Source organism: Lampetra fluviatilis, chromosome 15, assembly GCF_964198595.1.
Source record: "Lampetra fluviatilis chromosome 15, kcLamFluv1.1, whole genome shotgun sequence".
Lineage (NCBI taxonomy): Eukaryota > Metazoa > Chordata > Hyperoartia > Petromyzontiformes > Petromyzontidae > Lampetra > Lampetra fluviatilis.
The window spans coordinates 15,153,673-15,176,272 of record NC_136289.1 but is presented as its reverse complement, the minus strand read 5'-3'; the positions used below and the strand labels follow the sequence as shown (position 1 = coordinate 15,176,272).

Below are 22,600 nucleotides of genomic sequence, written 5' to 3'. Positions count from 1 at the left end.
TTTTATTATTATTTTTTTATTAATTTTATTGTTATTTTTCTACCGACTTGACTCTACCGAAAGAACCAAAGAATATGAATTCCAATTGAGTTATTCTTGGTAAGTTTTCATATTTGGATAATGATGCTGGCACACAATGGCCTCAGATTGCAAATGACATTACGGGATCTTTTAACGCCCACTGCAGAGTGCAGCGTAGCAAAATGTAACTAAGTATTGGGGAAGTCAAGTCAGTGATTCCTGCTCAAATGAGCATGAGGCATTGGTGCTCGTCTTCTGCTTACAACCCTGAGCAGGTGGTGGAAATTCCACTATCCTATGGAGGGGGCAAGTCTATTCATAGGACAACCACTGTTGACTTCCAATGGACTGATGGTGGGTTGAGGCAACCTACCCAACCAGGATGTGAACTCGCAACTTTGTGATTGTAAGCCGCTCTTTCTACCGCTCGCTGAGCAATCCAGCAGAATCGCCCCACCTGGGAGTGTTGGGGCCACCCTTCCAGCACGCAGCGAACTGCAGCCCAACATCCAGCACGCGGAACAGCGCCTCCCTCAGCACCTCCAACTGTATACAGCGGCCACACACGGACATGCGAGCAGACACACATAAAATTGGCATACGAGCTACATCACCCAATCAACGCAGCCTCGCCTGTTGGAGGTGCTCACCGATGGGACGGTGTCCAGATCTTTCAAGAATCTATCAGCTCCTCACACAATTCAGCCTGGTTAAAACCCGGATGGATTGTAGGCAGGCTAGCCTCGATCTTTCAAATTGGCGCAGATGTTCCTTCAGAGAGGTTCACGTTTTGCAAGAATATAAAAGGGAGGGCATAACTGTGGCCGAGAAGATTCGAAGCTTTGTGTGGAGCAACAGGCCAGGTAGCTACCACACAGTATTACACAGCTGATGAAAAGATAATGCCACTTAACTGATTCGGAGTGAGACCTCTGGTAAACCGGAGCTGGTCATAAGCACACTACCCAGGTACGGAAACTTCTCCACCCTCTCCACAACTGCCCCGTCACTCATGGGGAGTTAAGAAGGCGGAGTGTGCAGGTGCATAGTTTTGGTAGGGCCGATGGTAAGGCCCGACTTCTTAGTTGTGCATGAGCAAGAATTACCAGATCATCAGCATACATCACACGGTTGACCAATAGGAAGCCATCCCTTCATCACACCTGGGTATCAATCAGCCTTCTGTTGTATCTGTACCAAATGGAAATTCCTACAGTACAGTCATGAAAATGTTTTCGAACTCCTTGGTCATAGAAATGTTAAATAATGTAGCAGGCAGAAGGCATCCCTGTCACACCACAAGGTGAACATGGAATCACTCTGACTCCCAGCCATGCACCTTTACCTAGGCCTGCCCACCATCATGAAGGTCCTTACTGATTGTGAGTAGAGGATTACGAACCTCAAAAGCAGAGAAAATAACCCAGAGCCCTGGCCTATTCATTCATGGTATAATAGGTCTGGTTCAAATTCCCTACACCCCTGCTGTAGCAGACGGACAGAGAATATGGCATTCGTGCAGGACCACCCTGGCCTGAAACCCCATTGGGGTTCTGCAAGCCTCTCCTTAGCGTGCCCGGTAAGGTGAAGTTGAATAATCCTTTCCAGGACCTTTCCTAGCACACTGAGGAGGGGGATGCCCTAGTAGTTGTTACAATTTGTGCGTGTCCCCTTCTTAAATGTATGTATGTTGAACTTCTTTTGCACCATATATAGTCAACTGTGCTAATTGGAGGTGGGGGACTACCAGGGCATCCTTCGAATTCTGTGCAACCTGTCCTATGGTCCAGATTGTTGTAATGATGTCATATAGAGCAGGAGTGCGCATGTGAGATGTGTGTTGAGTGGAGTGTGCATACTCTTAGGTTTTTTTCTGTAAAGTCACATAGGTAAAAATAAATAATAAAAGTAATAGAAATAATAATAGAAATAAAATAATAAATCACGACGTTTCGGAGGCAACACAAGTCTCCGTCATCAGGTGGGACCGTCACAGCTAAATTTACCGTATCAAGTGAGGCAAAATTCCAAGATACAAGCTCTTGAATACAAGTTAAGGGGGAGCGGGGGGGGAGGAGCTTATCTGAATGTGGTAGCCAGGGAATGGAACGTGTTAGGGGGGGTGGGCTGGGCTAAAAGAGAACAATCGGTGCACCTCGACTCGGAGGGTTGTAACCGGTGTTGGCTGACAATCCAAATACAAAAAAATTAACCCGTAAAAACAAAGTTTTTCACTATAAATCCTTTATATGCGTGTTCAATGGGCCACAACCCAGCCCACATTGGTCTTTGAAATGGGCGGCTAGAGTCCTCTCGTCCTCTGGCTTGAGATGGCTGCCACCTATGGGTCAGATGATTGCCTGCCACCATTAAGCAATTGGTAATTAAATATAAAAATAATTACCTAAAAAGTGTAAAATTTTGGAAAAAAAATTTCACGAAAATAAATTGTCACGCACAACGAGTCTGTGTGCAAAATGTCAGCTCGATTGGATCACGGGAAGTGGGTTAAAAAACGACCGAAAGATTTGCACGGTCGTAAGCGCGCAAGCAAGCAAGCAAGTGAACTTAATATAAAGGATTTAAAAAGCAGTACTGTTTAACGCTGGGGATGTCAACACTCGGTAAAGTAGAATGGTACCTGTCAAATAAGATGGTACAAATATGCGTAGTTAAATCTTTTTTTAGGCTCAATACAACAACAAAATCCTGGACCTACTGAATGATGGGAGTTACTCCAAAATTAAAAGCGATCCTACTAACAGCCTAACGACAAAAACCAACAAGATCATCACGAGTTCGACTTCCCTAATCGAACCAACCAAACGTCCCTCCCTAAAACCCTCGGCTGCAAGACCTCCCAGATTCTGTGGTCTTCCCAAGATCCATAAAGAAGGCACCCCACTACTGCCCATGGTGTCCACGATCACTTTACCGAAAAAACCTAAGAGTATGAATCCTTGCAGTCACGAAAGCTTCAAATCTGGAGTGTGCATGTGGAGTGTTGGTGGGTGAGCGTGTGGGTGAGCACGCGGGTGAGCACGCAAGTGAGCACTTGGGTGAGCACGTGGGTGAGCGCGCGGGTGAGCCCTCACTCCCTGGGTGAGCAGGCAGCAGCTGGAGAGCGCCGCCAGGTAGCGTGCGTGCACGTGGATTAGCTGGTCCAGGTCGGCGGCGGCGCCCAGCTCGCTCTCAAACTCGCGCCACGTCCCATGCAGCACCTGCGGACCGATACCGCCGCTCTCACTGCCGCTCTCACCGCACCACCAGCAGCGCGCGTGATTTTCCACCGGCACTCTACCGAGCCGAGCCGGAAACACGCTGTGCTGCACTGGCCTCACAAGGCATTTAAATCTGGCACAGGTCCAAGCAGGGCCAGGCGCAGGGGCAATGACGGGTGCGTTGTGTGCGACGTCAGACCTCGTAACTCGCCCCGCGTCACCGCGCCATCTAGCCGGGACATGCGAAGTTGGCGGCGCGACTCGGTTTGCGCCGTGGGAAAGCAACCTGTCCTTCCTGACCTGCGCCGGTTCGGCACGGTCCCAGCACGGTCTCGGATGTGGAAGTGGAAAAGAGGCGCTCGGTGCAGACTAGAGACTTGCGCGGTGCGAGGACGCACCTTGTGCAGGAGGTAGCCGTGCAGGGAGTTGACAAAGTGGAGGATGCGGATGCGGAGCAGATACATGCGGTGAGGAGCCCGACTCTGGTCGCGTCCGGAACTCGTGATCCTGGACGGCGACGGCGCCAAACGACACTGCGACCCGGCGTCCCGCGGCCTCCAGGTGCCTCCCTGCACCCTCGCTGGCACGACGCCACCACCACAACTGCCGCTACCACCGCCCTTCTCCGTCACCGCACGCTCATGAGAAACCTGCTGCAGCTGTTGCTTACACTTGGTTTCCTGCAGATCTGTTAATGCAGCACAAAATACAATACAAATTATGTTAAATACGAACACATGGATTTACTGACTTCAACTGGCATAGACGTGGATGCATGGTGAACTTATTTCGCACCGTACCTTGCCAACCGTGCTAATCGGAGGTGTAACGTGTTCTGATGTTCAAAGCGATACTTTGTTTGCGTTTTTCTCCATGAACATGGCTACGCAAGTACGACGCCTTGCAATGGATGTTCAATGATGGAACATCAGCACACCGGACATATATGCCAAACAAAGAGGGTGAAGCCGCATGTTCGTGTTAAATGTCTTGATACTGAATAAATGGTCCTACAATTAAGAGTAATGGTGTTTTATTATGTTACAGTAACATTCAGCAATGGAATGTTCGCCAAAACTTGGTAAATATCACCTGTAAATTACTCAATTTGGATGAATCAACAGCAAAATCGCCCCCTACTGCAAAAACTTGGCAGGACCCTCCTAAAAAAAGTCTTGAGACTTGGCGAGGCGTCCCTGGGTAAACGAGCACAATGACAGTGACGATAATCACTGAGCCATGAAAAGACACGCGGTGGAAATTACAGAGACATAAGGGGGAGCACGTGGATCAGAAAGCACACTCCCTGCTCCCTCCTCGCCACGTGCCTTTGAAGCGCAGCTGCTCCAAGCTGCACTTGGCCCACTTGATTTTGAGTAGGAAGAGGAAGATGTCGTTGTAGAGCGCTTGGTCCTCATTGCTAATCACAATGTCCAGAGGCCACGGGACCTGACAGAGCACACGGTCGCTCAGTTGCTTCCCGGCCTCCCTCACCCTCGATAATCACTTCCAAATAAACCACTGCAGTCTGCGCTCCTTCAACGGGGGAGGAACAGCAAAACGAAATTATTAATTGCACTTATGGCAAATGCTATGTTGGGCAAACAGGACGAATGATCAGCACGAGACTACAATAACACCAACGAAATATTAAATACTCCCAAATACAGAACACGTGTGCCAACAAGGACACTTAATTGATTTTGATAATGTTGAAGTTCTGTGCAAAACTAGTTACTACTGGCCAAGACTAATTAGATAATCTATCGAAACTGAGAGAAATACAAATAATTTTAACGATTCGGATAGCTCCAGACTTAGTGCTGCTTGGAAGCGAATCATTAAATAATACATTGTGTAAATTCATACCTATACAGGCCACCATACTTCAATACTGTTGGTACGGCTATTTTAGTTTCCACACAATCGGCAAGAAGTACAAGAACAATGCGCGTTGCTTCATTCATCCCCCCCACCACTTCCCGCGAGAAGAGCGCACAAGAGTTGTCATCACGTCTACGCCTCTATTTAAGGAACAGGTGGACTTCTCCACAAAGCTGGCTGTCGCCTGATGAAGCTAGTTGTAATTACTGGCAAAACGTTGTACTCAGATTGTAAATGTTGTGGTTTGGCTCTCAAACACACCGGTGTGCTGTACTAGTGACGAATTGGCATTTTCTGTTAATGTGACAATCCTTACTAGTTGGCTGTATCGGGTGGTGGTAGGTTTAACGACACACTTATCTATTGTATTATGGAAAACTAAAGGAACTCTCTCCTGAAGCCTTCTCGTAAACCTTGACATTGGCATTCAGCTCCTGAACATATTGCCATACACAAATAAACTCAACAATGATAACGTTATCAAGAGTAAAGACCCAAACAGGCACATTCTCGTGCAAGACACAGAGCTGCTTCAATACAAAATGCTATTTCAGAGACATTAACACATGGCGCCAGTCTGAGCTTGATAAATCTGAATTACCACTCACTCGCACAACATCTGTAGATGTCATGGCTCGAGTGTGCTCTCCATGAGATTACATCTAATGACGCTTTGCCGTTTGTTATGCTGAGAGATGCGAGGAGGAACCACAGACAAACGGGACGGCGGTGAGGAGCCGGCCCTATCGACAATGGCCCAAACTCTGCAACCCTCAATATAGTAAGATGTTTTTTATCCAATTAACGAGTGGTTATACACGTGGGAGGAAACTGAAGCACCCGGGAGAAGACCCACGTATGCTGGGGTGCGACACGCTGTCAGTCCACACTTGCAGGGCTACTTTTTGTTGGTGAGCCTGGGTATGGCTCCTCGACACGCTTGGGAAAGGAGATTCACGATACTTGTACAATCCACTAACCCTTGCTACCTCCACAGGCATGCATTACCACTGCCCGGCAGATGTAAATTTCACTCCTGGCTTATGACCAGGGTACCACTTAATTCCCAACTGTATTCCATCTGTATGGGGATCGAGCGTTATCCCCCCCCACACACGTGGGTTTTATCCGGGTACTTCAGTTTTCCTCCAATGCGTATAAAAACTCATGAATGGAGTTGGCCCAACATCCCAATGTAGGAACACACAGCACGGGCAATTATTGGCACTGGTTCTGACCGCCTTCCCAAGCGCTTATCTGCGGATTCCAGTGGAGGCCACTGTGCAGACTCTGTACGAACTCCATGCAGCATCACAAGCTCGGCAGAAGCTTCTTGCTCTGCTGCAGTTTGTATGAATGCTGCTAGATACAAAATATCGTTTATCATCTGTGTGCAGCGTGCCGTGCAACACGCAGCGCCGCGTGGACGTGAACCTGGTAGTGTAGCCGCAGCCCATCGAGCGCGTGCACGAGGCTTCGTTTCTGGAAGCGGCTCTGCTTCCTGACGCTCACGCTTAGCCTGCAGGGCCGCACCACCACCAGGGTCACAGGGTCACACAGGGTCACACAGGGTCACACGCACAATCCCAGCTTCTACATGCACGCGACCGAGTTGGGGAGCGGTGGCGCCATGGCTAACATTGCGCTACAAACCCGGCGACCCAAGTTAATTTCCCGCTCGCGGCCAATACCAGTGATGATTATCTAAACTGGGCCTCCCCTAGGTCGGCTCAGAATCAAATGAGTACCTGGTGCAATGTGCAAACATCACCACTAGAGAGACAAAGGTGGCCAGGCAAGGTGCAGGCCACCCACCCACCCACCCACTCGTATGCTGTGCCGGTCTTCATAGGTGCTGTTCGCTAACAGTACCGCCCCTCCTAGCTTTGCTCCACACAACTCCCCACAAAGATCACCCATGTAGGCTGCGTGGCGTGTGCGGTGCGCATCTCGTGCCTGCTCGCATGGCACGTGCGGTGCGTGGCGAGTGCGTGCTGCAGCTGTGCGACGAGCACGTCAGGCTGTGTCCACGACGTGGCGTCGCAGCAGAAGAGCGCCGTGCAGAAAGCATGCATTGCGTCGCCGGCCTCCATGAGGAAGTAGCTGCGCATGGCCTTCACGTGCGACAGCAGCCTGGGGGCACAATCATCACCAACGAGCTTAAACAACAACTGGCGTGTCGTTAAATGCTCGTACGCGACGTTAAACGCTCATACGCATGATGATTTAATTTGTTTGGCTGCGTCACGTGGTGAAGGGTCAGGTGGTGGAGGGACAAAAATGTGGCCAGATCGCTCCATGGCCTAACCCAAATATAAATTACGAACCACAATTGTTTCTTTAAACAGTTATTGGCCACAGAAACCAAAGGCCCAAAACGTCAAGCGGCCATTAAATACTTTTTGCCATCTGCTTCACTTACAGTGGATGTTCAAGATCCCATGATACCATTCAAAGAAGAGTAATACATTGTGTGTGAGCAGCATGGTCCAAATTTGCCAGGGCAGCTTCCCTGTCGATGCCACCGACCACACCCTTGCTGTGTTTGTTTTTATTATTTTTCTTTTTTCACCAAGGAAAGCCTCGCCGAGTCTCAAGACACTTTTGTAGGAGGGCCCTGCCAACTTTTTACAGTAGGGGCGATGTTGCTGCTGTGTAATCACAATTGAGTCACTTACAAGTAATGTTTCAGCATTGGGATGTTTTGGCCACTACCAGTTACATTGCATGGTTTTAGCTATAGGAGGAAACTGTAAAAGTCAGAAGAAATCCATGCAGAACAGGGGGAGAACATAAACACTCAGAGAGGTGCCCAAGTCGAGAATCAAACCCAGGCGAAGCACGAGTGTCGCCGCCGTGAGTGCACGACCTGCAGTGCGACTTGAGAGTGGCCATGAGCTGCCCGCAGCAGGCACGGTAGCGCTGCTCCACGCGGCCGTACAGGCTGCGCTGCAGCGCCTGCAGGAGAGGGCAACGGAGGCGGGGCGGCTCGTCAGCCCCCTCGGCGCCACCGCGCGCCGTGTTCCCGTTGCATTCGTCCCACGCCGCCGAGGAGCTGCGCTCTACCAGGAACATCCTGCGGGAGACACCGCGGTCACGATTTATCACACGGGGGTCTTCGCAGCCCATGTCACGATTCAGTTCACCAGAGTGAGTTGAAAGAATAACAATTGGTGAGTTAAATGTTTGTATGCGTGATAATTTCATTTGTTTGACTGTGTTCGACTTCAAGTTGATTTTGTTGAACCAGGTGAGAGAACTCACGAGACCAGGAGGAGTCTCATTTGCAGATGTGACCTGGGTAACACAGAGCAACTGGTCAACCGCAGCTCGGGCTCAACACTCACGCACTCGGCTCGGCCACTCACTGGGAATATTTACTGTTTTTAATTTTTAAACAGCTGCTAAGGAAAGGTCCAAATGCCAAAACGTGAAGCAGCCAGCACCAAACAGCTCCGTCAGATTTGCGATCGATAAAAAATGTCACGCTTTTCTTGACTCGAGGGAAGATATTGTAGTAAGAGCTTGGGGGGCACCTGGAAAAGTTGATCTCGAGGAGGGGGTCCCGGTGCTCCTCCTGCATGTGCGCTCGGAGGGCCCCGGGGACCTCCTCCCTATCCCCCGGCCCCGTGCCACCACTCGCCGGCTCCGTGCCGCATGGGGTGCAGCAGCCGTGACGCCCGGGGGGGCTCAGGTGAGGATCCAGGCCCTCGCAGAACTGTGTGTAGAGGCTGCCCCTGTCCCAGCCTGAACGCACGCACACACACAGGTCCCCCGTGTAGACGCACACGCAGGATGAGAATTCAAAAGAGAAGAATAGAGCCTCGTGTGCCAGAGGAACCTGGGTCACCACAATGACAAAAGGAAAAACTTAGAAACAAGCACAGCACATAAAGCAAAAATAAAACGGGGCGTAAACAACCGCGTTACAGAAGAAATCTAAAATAATGCACAAACACCATAAATATTAAATCCAACATATTTACAGTCAAGAGTTGATTTGGACAACTGACATTTAAAAACCAGTAAAATTAAGTGACATTAAGGCCGGCAAGGCACGCAAGGGGGTGGTAGAGCCAGCACCACGCCTGGCCGCCTTTGTCTCACCAGCTACATCTTTCAAAATGAGTCAACCGAGAAGTGGCCCAGACCGTGGCCAGAAATCTAAATAAAATGTCGGGGTTAGTAGGGCAGTGCGCAAAGATCGAAGGGCACCCTGAGAGGCAACGGTCCCTGAGCGGCACAAGACGGCACAAGGTGACTCAGCAACTGGCCGGCAAGTGGGCATTCGTCTGCCAGTAGGAGACGATGATTGCTGCTGTGTGCAATCCAAATTGTGTAATTTGGAACATAATTTTTGGAATTTGGCACACTTGGATCATGACGCCATCACACAACGGCCTGCTCGTTTCGAATGACATCACGGGATCTTTAACGTCCGTTTGTGAGTAAAGTAGATGGCACGGAATATTTTACAGTTAATACACCCACTTAAGTAGTACCCAGGGAAGCCTGCCGAATTCGAACTGTGAAGCGATACAAGCAGAAACACGTTGAACTCAAGGGGGAGACAACAGCCGAGAGATGAATAATAAATCAACGTGGACCACGTGCTTGTTTTTACGCTATTTGCTTCGTTGCTGTTTCTACGCGATTGCTTGTGTCTTTGTGGTAACCCAGGTTATCACTCTTGCAAATGAGACTCCTCTCGAGTTCTCAACCTGGTCACACAAACACTACCTCGAAATTTAAAATCGTGTGAGAAGAGAGGCCCGCCCCAGTGCCGCGACGTGACAGACGTGCAGGACGCGAGGGACGCGGTGGGAAGCGCTGTCATACCGTGTGGGGGCCGAGTCGGGCCCCCCAACCCCGGGCCGTGCAGAAGCTGCGTTGACTTCCCGGCCAGGATCAGCTGCTTGAGCACGGGTCTCAGAAACGCTGCCATCGTGGGCTCGTCAGGGGCCTCTGGGCCCCCCGTGGGAGTCCCTCGGGCACCCCCAGCAGCGCCGTTCCTCTCGCACACGCAGTAGAGCGTGTAGGTGGAGAACCAGAAGTCGCGACGGGCAACGCGCTCCGCGTCGTTCCTGCAGCCAGAGGGCGAGCGCGGAATCACGACGCTGCCCGGCACAGCGCTCCCTCCTCGCCTGACTCTCGTCGTCGTCGTCATCAACGTCATCAACGTCATCATCATTATCATCGTGGAGTAGAAGATAGCAGCTTACACGTGGCCCACCATGGTTATTGAGAAATCACGACTAATGCAATCAACAAATAGAAAATTTAAAACCGTCTGGCAGTGTGCAGTGACTGAGGTCACCCAGAACAAACAGTGAAGCATAGAACGACTCACTGCCCAGTTCACAAATGCGAAGGAGGCATCACAGCGATGCATTCCACGACTCCTGATGCAATCATCTGTCTCAATAACTTCCTTGTAAAATTACAGTTGCTGCTCTACGTGAACATCAGTCATATGAAGGTGATTATTTTGTTTATGTGCATTTACCCATGAAGCCTTGGTCTCAAGACTCAGTCTCAGGAGGGTCCTGCGAGGCTTTCGCAGCAGGGGCGACAACTGTATTTGTCGTGTTAGTCGTGGTGTCGTTTTTCAAACATTACACCTCTGATTAGCACAGTTGGCTATGTATGGTGCAAAAGAAGTTCAAAATACATACATTGCAAGTTTGGATGATGTTATCACAAGTTGGTCTGCTATTAAAAATCACGAGAACAATGCTGTATTTTCTACAGCATCAGTCGTTCTTTTCAATGTTTTAATTCTATGAGATTGTTTTGTGTCGACCTAGAACCCATATCTAACAGAAGGGCCTTACCTATGGGGGGCGGTGTAGCGAGCACCACGCCCGACCACTTTTATCCCCCAAGTGCTGATGTTTACACACCACACCGGGTACTCATTTAAGGCTGAATCAGACCTAGGGGAGCCCCAGGACAGGTCCAGATGTTTTTCACTGATGCTGGTTATGAGTGGGAATCAAACTCGGGTTGCTGGGTTTGTGGTGCATGCACTAACCACAAGAACAGCTGCCGTTTTCCACTAAGTGGCAGTGATGTCCGAACGGCACTTGTGCCAGGCTAGGTGCACTCGGAGGACATCACGTGAAGTGTGGAAGGCTTGTTGCTGGCAGGTCAGACCCAGGTGCTATGGATTAACTGTCTGAGATAATTGGCAGGTGCACCACCCATGCTGCTCATTGTGCCTTACACACAAGTGACAGAGGCACCTCTGAATGATGAACTCGCGTGACGGATCGTGAAGTCGTCCCAGCGTGATCCAGTCGTCGATGATTTCAATGTATGGACGCACGGTTTGCAACCACAGCCACAGCAGCAGCTGCCCCTGCCACACGCACGCACACACACAGGGCCTTTAATCCTTTTCCACTGACATATCTAACCTGTGCTGGGGCTGTGCCAAGCCAGTGCAGCAAAGCGTGAGTTTTCCATTGCATGGAGTAGGTGAGTAAGTGGATGAGTGTGTGAATGAGTCGGTGAATGAGTACGTGAGTGAATTCTTGTGACCTGCAGTGTGGCGGTTGAACACTGTGTGGATGAGTTGACAGTTTTTGGTTGACCGAGTCCTCAACTCACAATCAATGAGTGTAGTTCAGGGAACCGTGCCCATGGCAGTAGCAATATAAGAGTGACAAAGGAGTAACTGACCTCTGTTGAGTGAGTAAGTAACTATCGTGAATCGGTAAGTTTTCGGCGTTAGAGGCTGTGGCACAGAATAGAGAAGCCGAACATATTAATTACCTCCTAAGATAGATGAGTAACATTCCAGAACAGCTGAAATGAGCCGGTTGTGCAAAGTAGATGCACAGATTCATGATGGATAGGAAAAGCAGGGTTGCAGCCTCACAGCAAAGGGCCTTAGTTCGATTTCTGACTCGGGTGCCTTTTTGTGTAGGGTCTGTATGTTCTCCCCCTGCTCTGCATGGGTTTCCTCCAGGTTCTCTAGCTTCATCCTCGAGGTAAAAAAAACCCAAACAATATAACTGGTATTGGCCAACCAACATTCCAATGCTGCAAAATTACCTGTAAATTACTGAATTTGGATGATGCACTGCAGCAACGTCACCCGCTACTACAAACACTAAGCAGGACCCTCCCTCCAGAAAAAGAGTCTTGAGACTCAGTGAGGCCCTTCTGGGTAAGTAAGTGTAGTAATGATGATAGAAGAATAAGCCCTCGGACGAGAGACTATCGATGGGGGGGGGAATCCCCAAGTATGGCAGTGCAAAGCGAGGATGCGCAAGGGAGCGGGCGGGCTCACGGAGGAGTCAGCCGCCTCTCCGAGCGCGTCGCCGGCTAGCACGGCGTGCAGCAGCGTGTTGAGGAGGTGCGAGGCCTTGACGACGTGCGGTACGTCGGGCGGCACCTCGCGGACGCCGACGGCGAATGCGCGTCGCAGCGCGCGCAGCTCGGCGAAGCGTCCGGCGAGTTCAGCCTGAAGCATCGCCAGCGTCACCGCCCGCTCTGAAAAAAACGGCGGGGTGGTCCATCAGAGGGGACCGGCGACAACGCGGCAGCGCAAGGCGATGCGAGGCGACGTCGCCGTTTGTTCACCATGTACGACCTTGGCCTACTTAGGTCCTATTATCCGTCTCTCCACAAAACAAATCAAAATAATTTTTACACATCCTATCAGCTACACGGCATTCTGGGAGAACATCATTTCAGCAGCATTGATTCAACATGAGCAAAACTCGGGAACAATTTCGACATTCAGTGTCTCCTTAGCACCAGTCAGGCTCGGTTGAACTGATGCTGGTGAACAAAATTAAACGATTGCTTTGTATTCAAGTTGAATAAAGTAATGAAAGATAAACATTTTAACTAAAGAGAGCATGAGAGTGGAAGGATTCATACAGCCACGCTGCACAAGCGGTGACACCATGGGGTCCGTGGACTCGCCTGGAACATCGCTGCAGAGTTGATGTTCACAGCTACTGGGGTAGAGAACAGACGCTCTGCAAAGTGGGGAGATCTTTAAGATATAAATTAATAATAGTAGTTACACAAGACATTTGGTGTCCATGCCATTCCTAAGCACGAGCCTATCATGAAGGCTGGTTCTGTATATCATCTGCGAGGAAAGGGAGAAGTCACCATGTGTAATTGAAATTGGATAATTTGGGGGCAAATTCTGAAATTTGCCAAATTTGGATACCACCACACACAACGGGTAACCCTTGCGGATGATGTCATGGGATCTTTAACGTCCACCGTGAAGCATACAACGCGGAGTATTTCACAGTTAATACGAGAGCGCAGTAATAACCAGGGTGGCCTGCCAGATCCGAACTACGAACCCCGCGACAAGCGTTGAACGCGCTGTCGCTGGGCCGCATCACGGTCCTGCTGATGCGACCGTGACCGATGCTGGCTGTCGTGGGATAGTCCGAGCAGGGCATGCGCCTCACCCTGACAGATGGCCCTGCGCTCGACGTCGGCCAGCTGCCGCTTGAACCCCTGCAGATATCGAGCCAGGGCCCAGGCCAGGGCCTGGTAGGTGCGGCAGGGTGCGGAGTCCTCCGCGGGACGTTCCCAGCCGAGGGGCCCTCCAGGACCGTGGGGGCCCGGGGTGAGGGGGCCTTGGAGGTGAGCGCCCACCCAGGGACCCACCCAGGGGCCTGCCCGGGGGCCCAGCGGGCGGCTCACGCTCTCCACAAACTTCTGCAGCCGCAAGACAAGTTGCCCGAAGGAGGCGAATTGCTCGCAGACAGCTCGTAGACAGCTCTGCCGAAACGACAGACAAATCACCCACAGACGTTCGCAGTTATTGTTCCGCTTATTTGCCCAGCAAAGCCTCACCGAGTGTCAACTCTTTTTCATGAAGGTCCTGCAAAGGTTTTGGCAGGAGCGGCAATGTTTCTGCTCTGTGCCAACCCAATTGAGTAATTCGCAGGTAATTAATGCGTATTGGGAATGTTTGGCCAATACCAGTTCCACTGTGTGTGTGGGTTTATCTGTGGGAGGAAACGCAGAGGTAACACACGCAGAAAAGGGGCAGAACGTACAAACTGCACGTAGAAAGGCACCCTATTGGGATTCTAACCCAGGAATGTATTGCTGTGTGGCACGTAAATATTACTGTAAATATTACCATTCCATAATATTACGAGTCATAATTTATCTTGGGTAAGGCCACGGAGTGATCTGCCCAACATTTTGTTATCAAACCCTCCACCACCTGACATAGCCAAACAAAAAAAAATGTTGCATGGTGTAGAAGTGTTTAACAACACGTCAAATGATATGGTTCAGCTTACTAGTGAGTTGAAGGAAGTAAAAAATACCATCCTAGTTGATGATCTGAAGAAACATATCTAATTGCAGCTAAATTCGGCCGTGAGAATTGCTCTTCGAATTACCGGTGCACGAGCTGGAACAACTAAATGCTTGTACATGTGACAATTTAATTTGTTTGGCTATGTGAGCTGGTGAAGCGTTCACAAAACATTTGGTATTAACACATTCAAAGTATTAGCTGCTCAGGTAAGCACTGAGACATTGGTGCTCATCTCCTGCTTACAGCCCTAAGGCAGTGGTGGCCAGCAGGAGGAGCAGGCGATTAGATGCTGATGGCAAAAGATATATTCTCACCGGTGTGAGATGCGAGACAGTGATTCCTGGTCTCACCAACACCTTCCCCTCGCAGAGCTGATAGACAAAGAGACATCGAACACCCGACAGCAGCCTACACGCACGCACACCAACACCCAGACACACCAACAATCACACACTCACCGTAAATACACCCTAACACATACCAACACATGCAGACTTTAAATATATTGTGAAAAGTGACCTAACAGCACCGACCTGCAGTGACAACATTGAGTGGGAATAGGGGTCTACTCTGCTGGAGCTACAGCCTGTGTGACTCAAGGCAGCTGGAGTCGGTTTCAGCTCAGCCCTGGCCAGAGCTTAGACAAAGGCTTGGGTGGAGCACCTCACATTTAAAAGGCAGCTCAGGTAAACAAATTCAGCAGGTAGTATGCAGCAGGTAGCAGGCAGGCAGTAGGCAGCAGGTAGCAGGCAGCAAGCAGCAGCAAGCAGGTAGCAGCAAGCAGGCAGCAGGAAGCAGGCAGCAGCCGCCATGCAGCAGCCGCCATGCAGCAGCTGTCATGCAGCAGGTGGCAGGTGGCAGGATAAATACACCCAATGCCAGTACCCGCGCCTGTGCGAGGCCAGGTGCACTTTGAGGCCACATTAAGGGTGGAAAGGTTCGCCGACAGGTCTCTGGGTTGGCTGACTGAGATGACCGGTAGATGCAACAGCTGTACCCCCTATTGTGCCAATTTGCTGTATTTTAGCCGCCCGGCGCACCGCTCGTTGTTGTGAGCGTCGCTCCTATGCCCTCCGTTGTTGCTGGAGGGCTAATGCCTCCAACTGCCCAGTAGTGTCCTTCACGAGCCTCCTCCATAAAGGCCGATATTGACACCGCTGGTACCAGTCGTCGGCAAGTCCACTCAGTTCCACATCCTCCCGTACCGCATCAGTCCATCTCTTCTCCAGCCCATGTTGTGCCCGTTTAGCCCCTCTATGCAGCCAAACAGAAGCTGCTTGGGCATGCGGTGGCTGGGAATGCGGGCTACATGACCCAGCCAATGCAGACTTGCCTGCCGGAGGACCTCACTGATGGGAATGTGTCCAGATCTTTCAAGGATTTGTGAGCTCTTCACACAATCCAGCTTGGTTAAACCCAGGATGGATCATAGGCATGCCAGCCTGAATGTGTCTAATCGGCACAGATGTTCCATTAGAGGGGTCCACGTTTCAGAAGCATAGAGAAGGGAGGGAATGACTGTGGCCGAGAAGACCCGAAGCTTCGTGCGGAGCGGCAGACCAGGTAGCTTCCACACAGCATTGCGCAGCCGATGAAAAGATAACGCCGCCTGACTGTTTCGGAGTGAGACCTCTACTGTCAAACTGGTGCTGGTCATAAGCACACTTCCCAGGTGTGGGAAACTCTCCACTCTCTCGACAACTGCTCTATTACCAATACACACACAGAGATGTGCACCATAAACGCACCCAAACAATTGCACACACCCCCAACGTTTGTCTTGATTTGTTTAGCACCAAAATAAACCAAATACTTACCGTGTTTAATCTTTAGTTTTATAGTTTGAATAATGTTGTTTAAAAGCACTCGAATTGTTAAGTATAGTCTCATTAAATCAACATAACAGAGAAGCAGACACTCTGCCTGCTTCACAAATCTGTTCTTCCACATATAAAATAAGTGTGTTGTACACATCCCATCAGCCCCACGGCCTTCTGGGAGCTAATCTAACAGAAAGGGCCCTTGCTTATACACATTTAGGAGTTCACCAGCATTGGTTTGAGCAAGCATGACTGTGCTGATGAGACAGTAAATGTCAAAACCGGTATTGTTAATGAGCAGCCTCTCACCACAGCGTCTCCCGGACAACTTGAGCCTCGGTGAGCACCAGGTGGTCACGCGGGGCAGCCAGGGACTCCGTGGCGAGCAGGTGCCGGTTCCTGCATGGCCGACAGGTGACAGTCGGTACACGCAGATGACTTTGACAATCACACGTCCACCTCACTGCCAGAGGCCACCCCCAGCAGCACGGATGACGTCCAACGAGACAGGTGCCCTCCACCATACACTCAAGTGCACCCCAGTGAGGACCACCACCGCCACCACACACGCCCACACAGGTGTCCCCACACACACAGGTGACCCTCGCCATCACACATACAGGTGATCTCACACACACATGTCCCTCACCACCACACACACACAGGTGACTTCAGACACACAGGTGTCCCTCACCACCACACACACACAAGTGATCCTCACCACCACACACACAAGGGTGACCTCACACACACACACAGGTAACCTCACACGCAAACACGAGTGACGTCACACACACAACCCCCCGTGCCCATGCGTGTGAGGGTGGTTGCCACCATGTGGAGGCCAGGCTGGCGTTGGGGTGACAGCTGTGCTGGGCACTTCTCCTGGGCGCCGTCCAGTACTGCTGCACAACGCTCTTCTCCAGCCACCGCCGGTCCTCGGATAGAGTTGCTACGCAGCGCACACACAGCGCACGGTCACAAAAACCACTGCATCCACCCATCAACTCACCCACCACCCACTCACGAACCAACCACTCACCAATCCACTGCACACTCCGAAGCCTTGGCTGCGAGGGAGCCTCCTCTGAGGGTGTGACATCCACTTGAATGCCTGAGTCCTCTCTGCTGAATGGCTGCAAATGCAACTCCTTTCCTTCATCTGGGCAGAAGTCCTCACTTTCTGAGAAGTCCTGGACGTACATGCGCACACACAACACGAATATAAACACCTACGGACCTGGAAACCAGGGTGGCATTGTGATAGTACTCGTGTCCCACAGCAAGAAGCACCTGGGTTCAATTCTCAACTCAGGTGCGTTTTTGTGTTTGTACATTCTCCCCCTGTTCTGCATGAGTTTTCCCTGGGGTCTCAGGTTTCCTCCCATATCTAAACACACACACACAAAGTGGAACTGGTATTGACCAGACATCTCAATGCTGAAAGTTGCCTGCAGGTTGCTCAATTGGGATTACCCATGACAATAGTTTACCAGGAATGCCTCACTGAGTCTCAACTCTCTTTTAGAAGGGTCCTGCCAAGTTGTTTGCAGTCGTGTGCAATGACTGCTGCTGTCTGTAATCGAAACTGAGCAAATTGCATGTCATTTCTCAGCATTGCGGATGTGTGGATGTTTTACTTAAAAATATATTACTTTTTAGGCAATTGGAGGTAAAGGAGAAAACTGCATAAACTGATCAAGTTTAAACAGTGACATAGGCAGTTGGGAGACGTTAAGATAAACACGTGTTGTGCAGCAGGGCGAACAATCAAGGTAGGCAGGAGAACAGAGACAAGCTGTGCTGGCTGTAGTGACGTACGGAACCATGGCCGGTAGGGATGGAAGTCGTTTCCTTCGCAGGCCACCGACTCCCCACCCCACAGACAGCGGCATCAGCTTACCAGCCAGCCAGAGAGAGAGTGGAAAGCCAAGTGGTGCCGTTGAGAGAGCAAGAGGGAAAGGAGGAGGAGGAAGCAGCGAGACAACGGTAAGCACGTGCGTGTGGGCGAGATGTCATGCAGCCCCACTAGCGTAGCCTCCTGTCAATGTTTGGCTAGGACCCCTGTCTAACAGAGAGGACCCTTGCAGATAAATAAACACATCTCGCAGTCTACCAGCGAGCCTGATTATGCTGATGAGACACTGAGTTTGGGTGTGCCGATGGTGCCAATGGTGCTGAAATTATGCACTCCCATAAGGCTGTATGGCTGATGGGATTAATATATTGTTTTAATTTGGACATTCTGAGAATTAGCATTTGTGTTCCTGCAGTAGGAATTGTTTTTTTATTCAACATCTGCCGTGGCGAGGAGATGTTATCTCCCTCGCCTGGTACGCAGCTCGTAGGTTCGATCCCAGACCCTGACGATGCCAGTTGTATATTTGGAGTCCGCGTGATCTCTCTCCCCATGGTGGTCACACGAATTTTCTATTAGATTATTTGGGTGCTACTATAAATTTCCATGTGACGGTATCAGCCCATTCAATCAGCTGTCATGTGTGGCCAAGACGCCACTGCAAAAGAGCTCATAGCTCAGTGGGCTTTACCTGCTAAATAAAATAGGTTTAAAAAGGTTTAACATCTCGTGGTATTATGTGGAACTTTATGACAGTTTACTGCAAGTTTTAATAGACATTGGCTGACTAGAAATGTCTGTTTTGCTCTGTGGAAGAGGTGGCAACCCTCAGCCTGATTTGCTGCTGCAAGCCAAGGAGCATACACAACCAGATGGTCTCGAAATAAAGCAGCACATAGTCGTTCATTATAAAGTGATTTCGTGCTGCTCAAATGAGCAGAGCCATTGGTATCCATCTCCTTTTGACAGCCCTGCGGAGCTAGTGGTGTAAATTCCAACATTCCGACGTCACAGGTGAGTCTTTCTCATAGGACTACTGATGATTTCTACACAAAGTTGTACTTCTATTATTGACCCCGGAGGGAAGAATGATGAGCCAAGTCATCCCCCTAAACAGGATATGAACTAGCAACCTTCCGATTGCTAGTTGCTCACTCTGCCGCTTGCCCACCTGGCTGGGTGTATTCATGTTCAATTTATAAATCAAATTTTTTTAGGTAATTCACTTGAGTAAGGCTTCATTGGTGCTCATTAGAAGCTAGATCGTTATACTTTGAGGGATTTCCCCCTGCCCTATTAGAATGGCAAGCCAGGGTTTTATGGTACCTAGGAGCGAAGTGGAGGCAGGCAGGGCGGACGCAGGCAGGAGGTGACTGGGGCAGCCCACGGGAGCAGCCAGGGCAACGAGCAGCGACACCATCGCACAGCGTACTTCCACCTGCGGCGAGCAGCACAGGGGAGAGTGAGTCGACGGTGTGCGTGTGACAGCTGTGCATGTGTACTGCCTGTGAGGCCCTGCCACTTCTGGTGGACACGCCCACGCGGGCAAGACCTCCGGCTCAGAGCCACGTGGGGCGCTGAGTGCCGAGGCATGTTCATGCGGAGCTCCGAGATTCAAATTTCAATCAAAGTGATCCTTCGTCATAACCTGAATTTAGTAAAGTTGAATTAGCATCTATTTGCGAAATTTGTGCCCCTGCTTCTGTTAGGGAGCTGAGCGAGGCGTGCCGTCTCTCGTCAAATGGGGTCGTAGGCAAAAGGGAGTCACTGCATTTCAAAGGCTGGCTCCTGGATCTTTGTGTGCAGTGTGGGGGGCGAGTGTGAGCAGAACACAATGCAGAGTAACAAGCTGAAGTCAAAAAGCTGCTAAGTTTAACAACCGACCCTGTGGTCCCAGCAAGATCACGGCAACAGGACATGACCTGAGAAACCAGATCAAATGTAGCAAGCAGTGACTTAGGCCTGCCTGCTGCCATGCTGTTTGAACGTTTTCACGTGCCAATCAGTACATTTATTACTAAAATCCCTCTGGAATAAATTACCAGTCCCTGGCTTTCATAATCATCAATTGATTCTGAAAATTACTACAGTACCCATTTATTGGTTACTATTAAACCTGAGGATGCCTGACGCAGTTTCAAACAAAACATTGCACATGTAATTTGTGGCTGTGAGAATTCTGCAACTCAATGCTGAAACAATAACAACTGAGGAATGACTAAACGCTGGTACGCATGACAATTGTTAGGCTCTGCTGGGTAGTGGAGAGTTTCGAGATAAAAAAAAAAATTTGGCCAGATTACTATCATGTTGCCTCCCCCAAAAGTAAATTATGAATCCTCATATGGCTGTTCAAATCTACGTGTGAAGTGTGATAATTGGTTTGTGGTGTGTGTGTCCGCGCACGCGTGCTCAGCGGCGTATCTTGCCCTGGGAAACGTGGGGACGGTGTCCTGGCAGATTCTCGCAATCTGGGATCTCCAGGCGGCAGCTTTGTCCGGCTCCGAGAGAGTGACGAATGCCTCGTGCACTCTGCAGGGCAGGGCCAGCGTGATTAGCGCTCCGTGAGATCAATCATCGCCCATTCACCCAGGAGAGCCACACCGAGTCTCAAGACTTGTCTTCAGGGCGTCTGGCGTTAGGATGTTTGGCCAACATCAACGACGTATGCTTTTAGCCATGGCAGGAAACTGAAGAACCCGGAGGAAACCCATGCACAAGGGGAGAACATACAAATTCCACTCATACACTGATACACACACTCACTCCCACAACACTCACTCGACAGAATAGGGGAGAACATACAAATGCCACACAGGTGACAAAGTTGGGAATCGAACCCAGATAATTATTGTTGTGATGCACTAACCTCACCGGTGTGGAACATCTGATCTATTACACTTGTTTACCAAGGAAAGCCTCACAATATTTGTTAAGCGTGCTGCCAAGTTCTTGCAATAGGGGGCGATGTTGCTGTGTTTTCCAATTAAGTGATTTGCAGAGCAAGCTTGAGAATTCGGCAATCATGGACCGTGAAGCCAGCACATAATGGACTCTTATTCGAATGACGTCACAGGATCTATCGCGTTCACTCTGAAGCGCACGTGGAGTTTTATCAGGTTAATATTCCCACATATACACGCACATGATACACCCACCCGCAGCAATACCCAGGGCAGCCCGCCGGATTGTAACTGCGAACCTCTGCAGCGCTGGGCCGCGTCACAACCCCCGTCTGTGTGAAAGGGTTGGCCTTGCTGGGCCCAGTCGAATGCAGCAGCGCTCACCTGTCCACAGCAGCCTGCAGTCGTCGCTCGTCTGGGTCCAGCTCCAGCTCCCCACTGCAAAGCCACACAGCCAGAGCACGAGGCATAGTGGTGTGCCAGGTGGTTGAACACAGTGTCGGTGAGACAAGCTCGTCATGCAGTCCAGTAGTCGTCCACATGGGGGAAGGAATGAACGAGTGACATTCACGGGATCCATGACTTCACAACCTGGCTGAATGAATTGCAGCGGTGGCGATGTGCGACCGTGATGACCTCTTGACCCTGACCCAGGGTCCTTGGTCCCCTTACCCGAGTCGGGCCTGGACTTTGCACAGGAGGCGCGGCAAGGCCGGGCTGGAGTCTGGTAGCCCCGTGGTGAGCCCCACCAGGCGCGCCAGCCCGGCTGTCAGGGCCTCCGACCTCCCCGTCATCACCGGCGCGACCTCCACGCAGAGACACGGGGACTGCGGCTGTTATTGTTACATGCATCGCAAGAACCTTTTACAGCTGCAAAAACGGACCGGTTACCTGTTTTACGCACAAATAAATGTGTAGCAACACACGTCTAGTTTTCCACTGAGAAAATGAAGGCGAATGTACTAAGCGATGAATTGGGGCGCCGTGCCGTTTGTAGGTCAACGCGTGCCAACGATGATGGCATTCATTCCCAATGTTCCACTGGAAACGAATACTCCTGGTTCCTCACTTTCGAACCCGGTTTAGCGGCTATCGTTTGAGAACCATCGCACGCGGGTCACGTGCGGTCAGGGATCACACAAAGATGCCCCGTACAGCCTTAACAGATTACTAGGCAAACGAATGGGTGGGTGGCCAACACCACGCCCGACCACCTTTGTCTCCCCATTGGCGATGTCTACACATCGCGGCAGGTAGTCATTTGAAGCTAAGTCGACGTAGTGGAGGCTCATGACCGTTTCAGATAATCGTCAAAACTCGGGTCGCCGGGGTCAGAGCTCAGTGCGCTAACCATTGCTCCACCGCTCCGCACACACCGAGTCACAACAAGACAAACACACAGACAGAAGACAGACACACGCACCCAGACACACCACCCACACACGCACCTCGCTCTGATGAGCTCACATCGTCTCCTCGGCTTCGCAGGGCCGATCCGAGTGATCGATGAAATGATGGTGGTTGGTGGTGGTGCTGCGATGATGGTGGCGATTCTGTTATTGTTGATGCTGTTTTGA

At 50.6% G+C, this 22,600-nt stretch overlaps 1 protein-coding gene across 4 annotated transcripts in view; it reads right to left on the bottom strand.

Moving 5' to 3' along the window:
• LOC144936294 (gamma-tubulin complex component 5-like) overlaps positions 1-22,585 on the bottom strand; it is a 32,493-nt gene extending 9,908 nt beyond the window's left edge. The window contains exons 1-22 of one of the 4 annotated variants that reach the window (XM_078863374.1): positions 22,472-22,585; positions 21,696-21,829; positions 21,408-21,461; positions 20,550-20,652; positions 19,447-19,558; positions 18,084-18,160; positions 17,305-17,455; positions 17,097-17,214; positions 16,572-16,661; positions 14,757-14,850; positions 13,574-13,889; positions 12,424-12,626; positions 11,372-11,487; positions 9,966-10,210; positions 8,663-8,873; positions 7,996-8,202; positions 7,083-7,259; positions 6,561-6,645; positions 4,571-4,691; positions 3,641-3,930; positions 3,117-3,242; positions 479-567 (exon numbers count right to left, since the gene is read on the bottom strand). In XM_078863374.1, coding sequence (XP_078719500.1) covers positions 479-567; positions 3,117-3,242; positions 3,641-3,930; positions 4,571-4,691; positions 6,561-6,645; positions 7,083-7,259; positions 7,996-8,202; positions 8,663-8,873; positions 9,966-10,210; positions 11,372-11,487; positions 12,424-12,626; positions 13,574-13,889; positions 14,757-14,850; positions 16,572-16,661; positions 17,097-17,214; positions 17,305-17,455; positions 18,084-18,160; positions 19,447-19,558; positions 20,550-20,652; positions 21,408-21,461; positions 21,696-21,817 — 3,107 coding nt within the window. In that variant the 5' untranslated portion in view covers positions 21,818-21,829; positions 22,472-22,585. Of the gene's footprint in view, positions 1-478; positions 568-3,116; positions 3,243-3,640; positions 3,931-4,570; positions 4,692-6,560; positions 6,646-7,082; positions 7,260-7,995; positions 8,203-8,662; positions 8,874-9,965; positions 10,211-11,371; positions 11,488-12,423; positions 12,627-13,573; positions 13,890-14,756; positions 14,851-16,571; positions 16,662-17,096; positions 17,215-17,304; positions 17,456-18,083; positions 18,161-19,446; positions 19,559-20,549; positions 20,653-21,407; positions 21,462-21,695; positions 21,851-22,471 lie in introns of all 4 variants that reach the window. The other 3 variants (XM_078863375.1, XM_078863377.1, XM_078863376.1) reach the window with 3 other exon arrangements.
• Between the last annotated feature and the right edge of the window lie 15 nt (positions 22,586-22,600).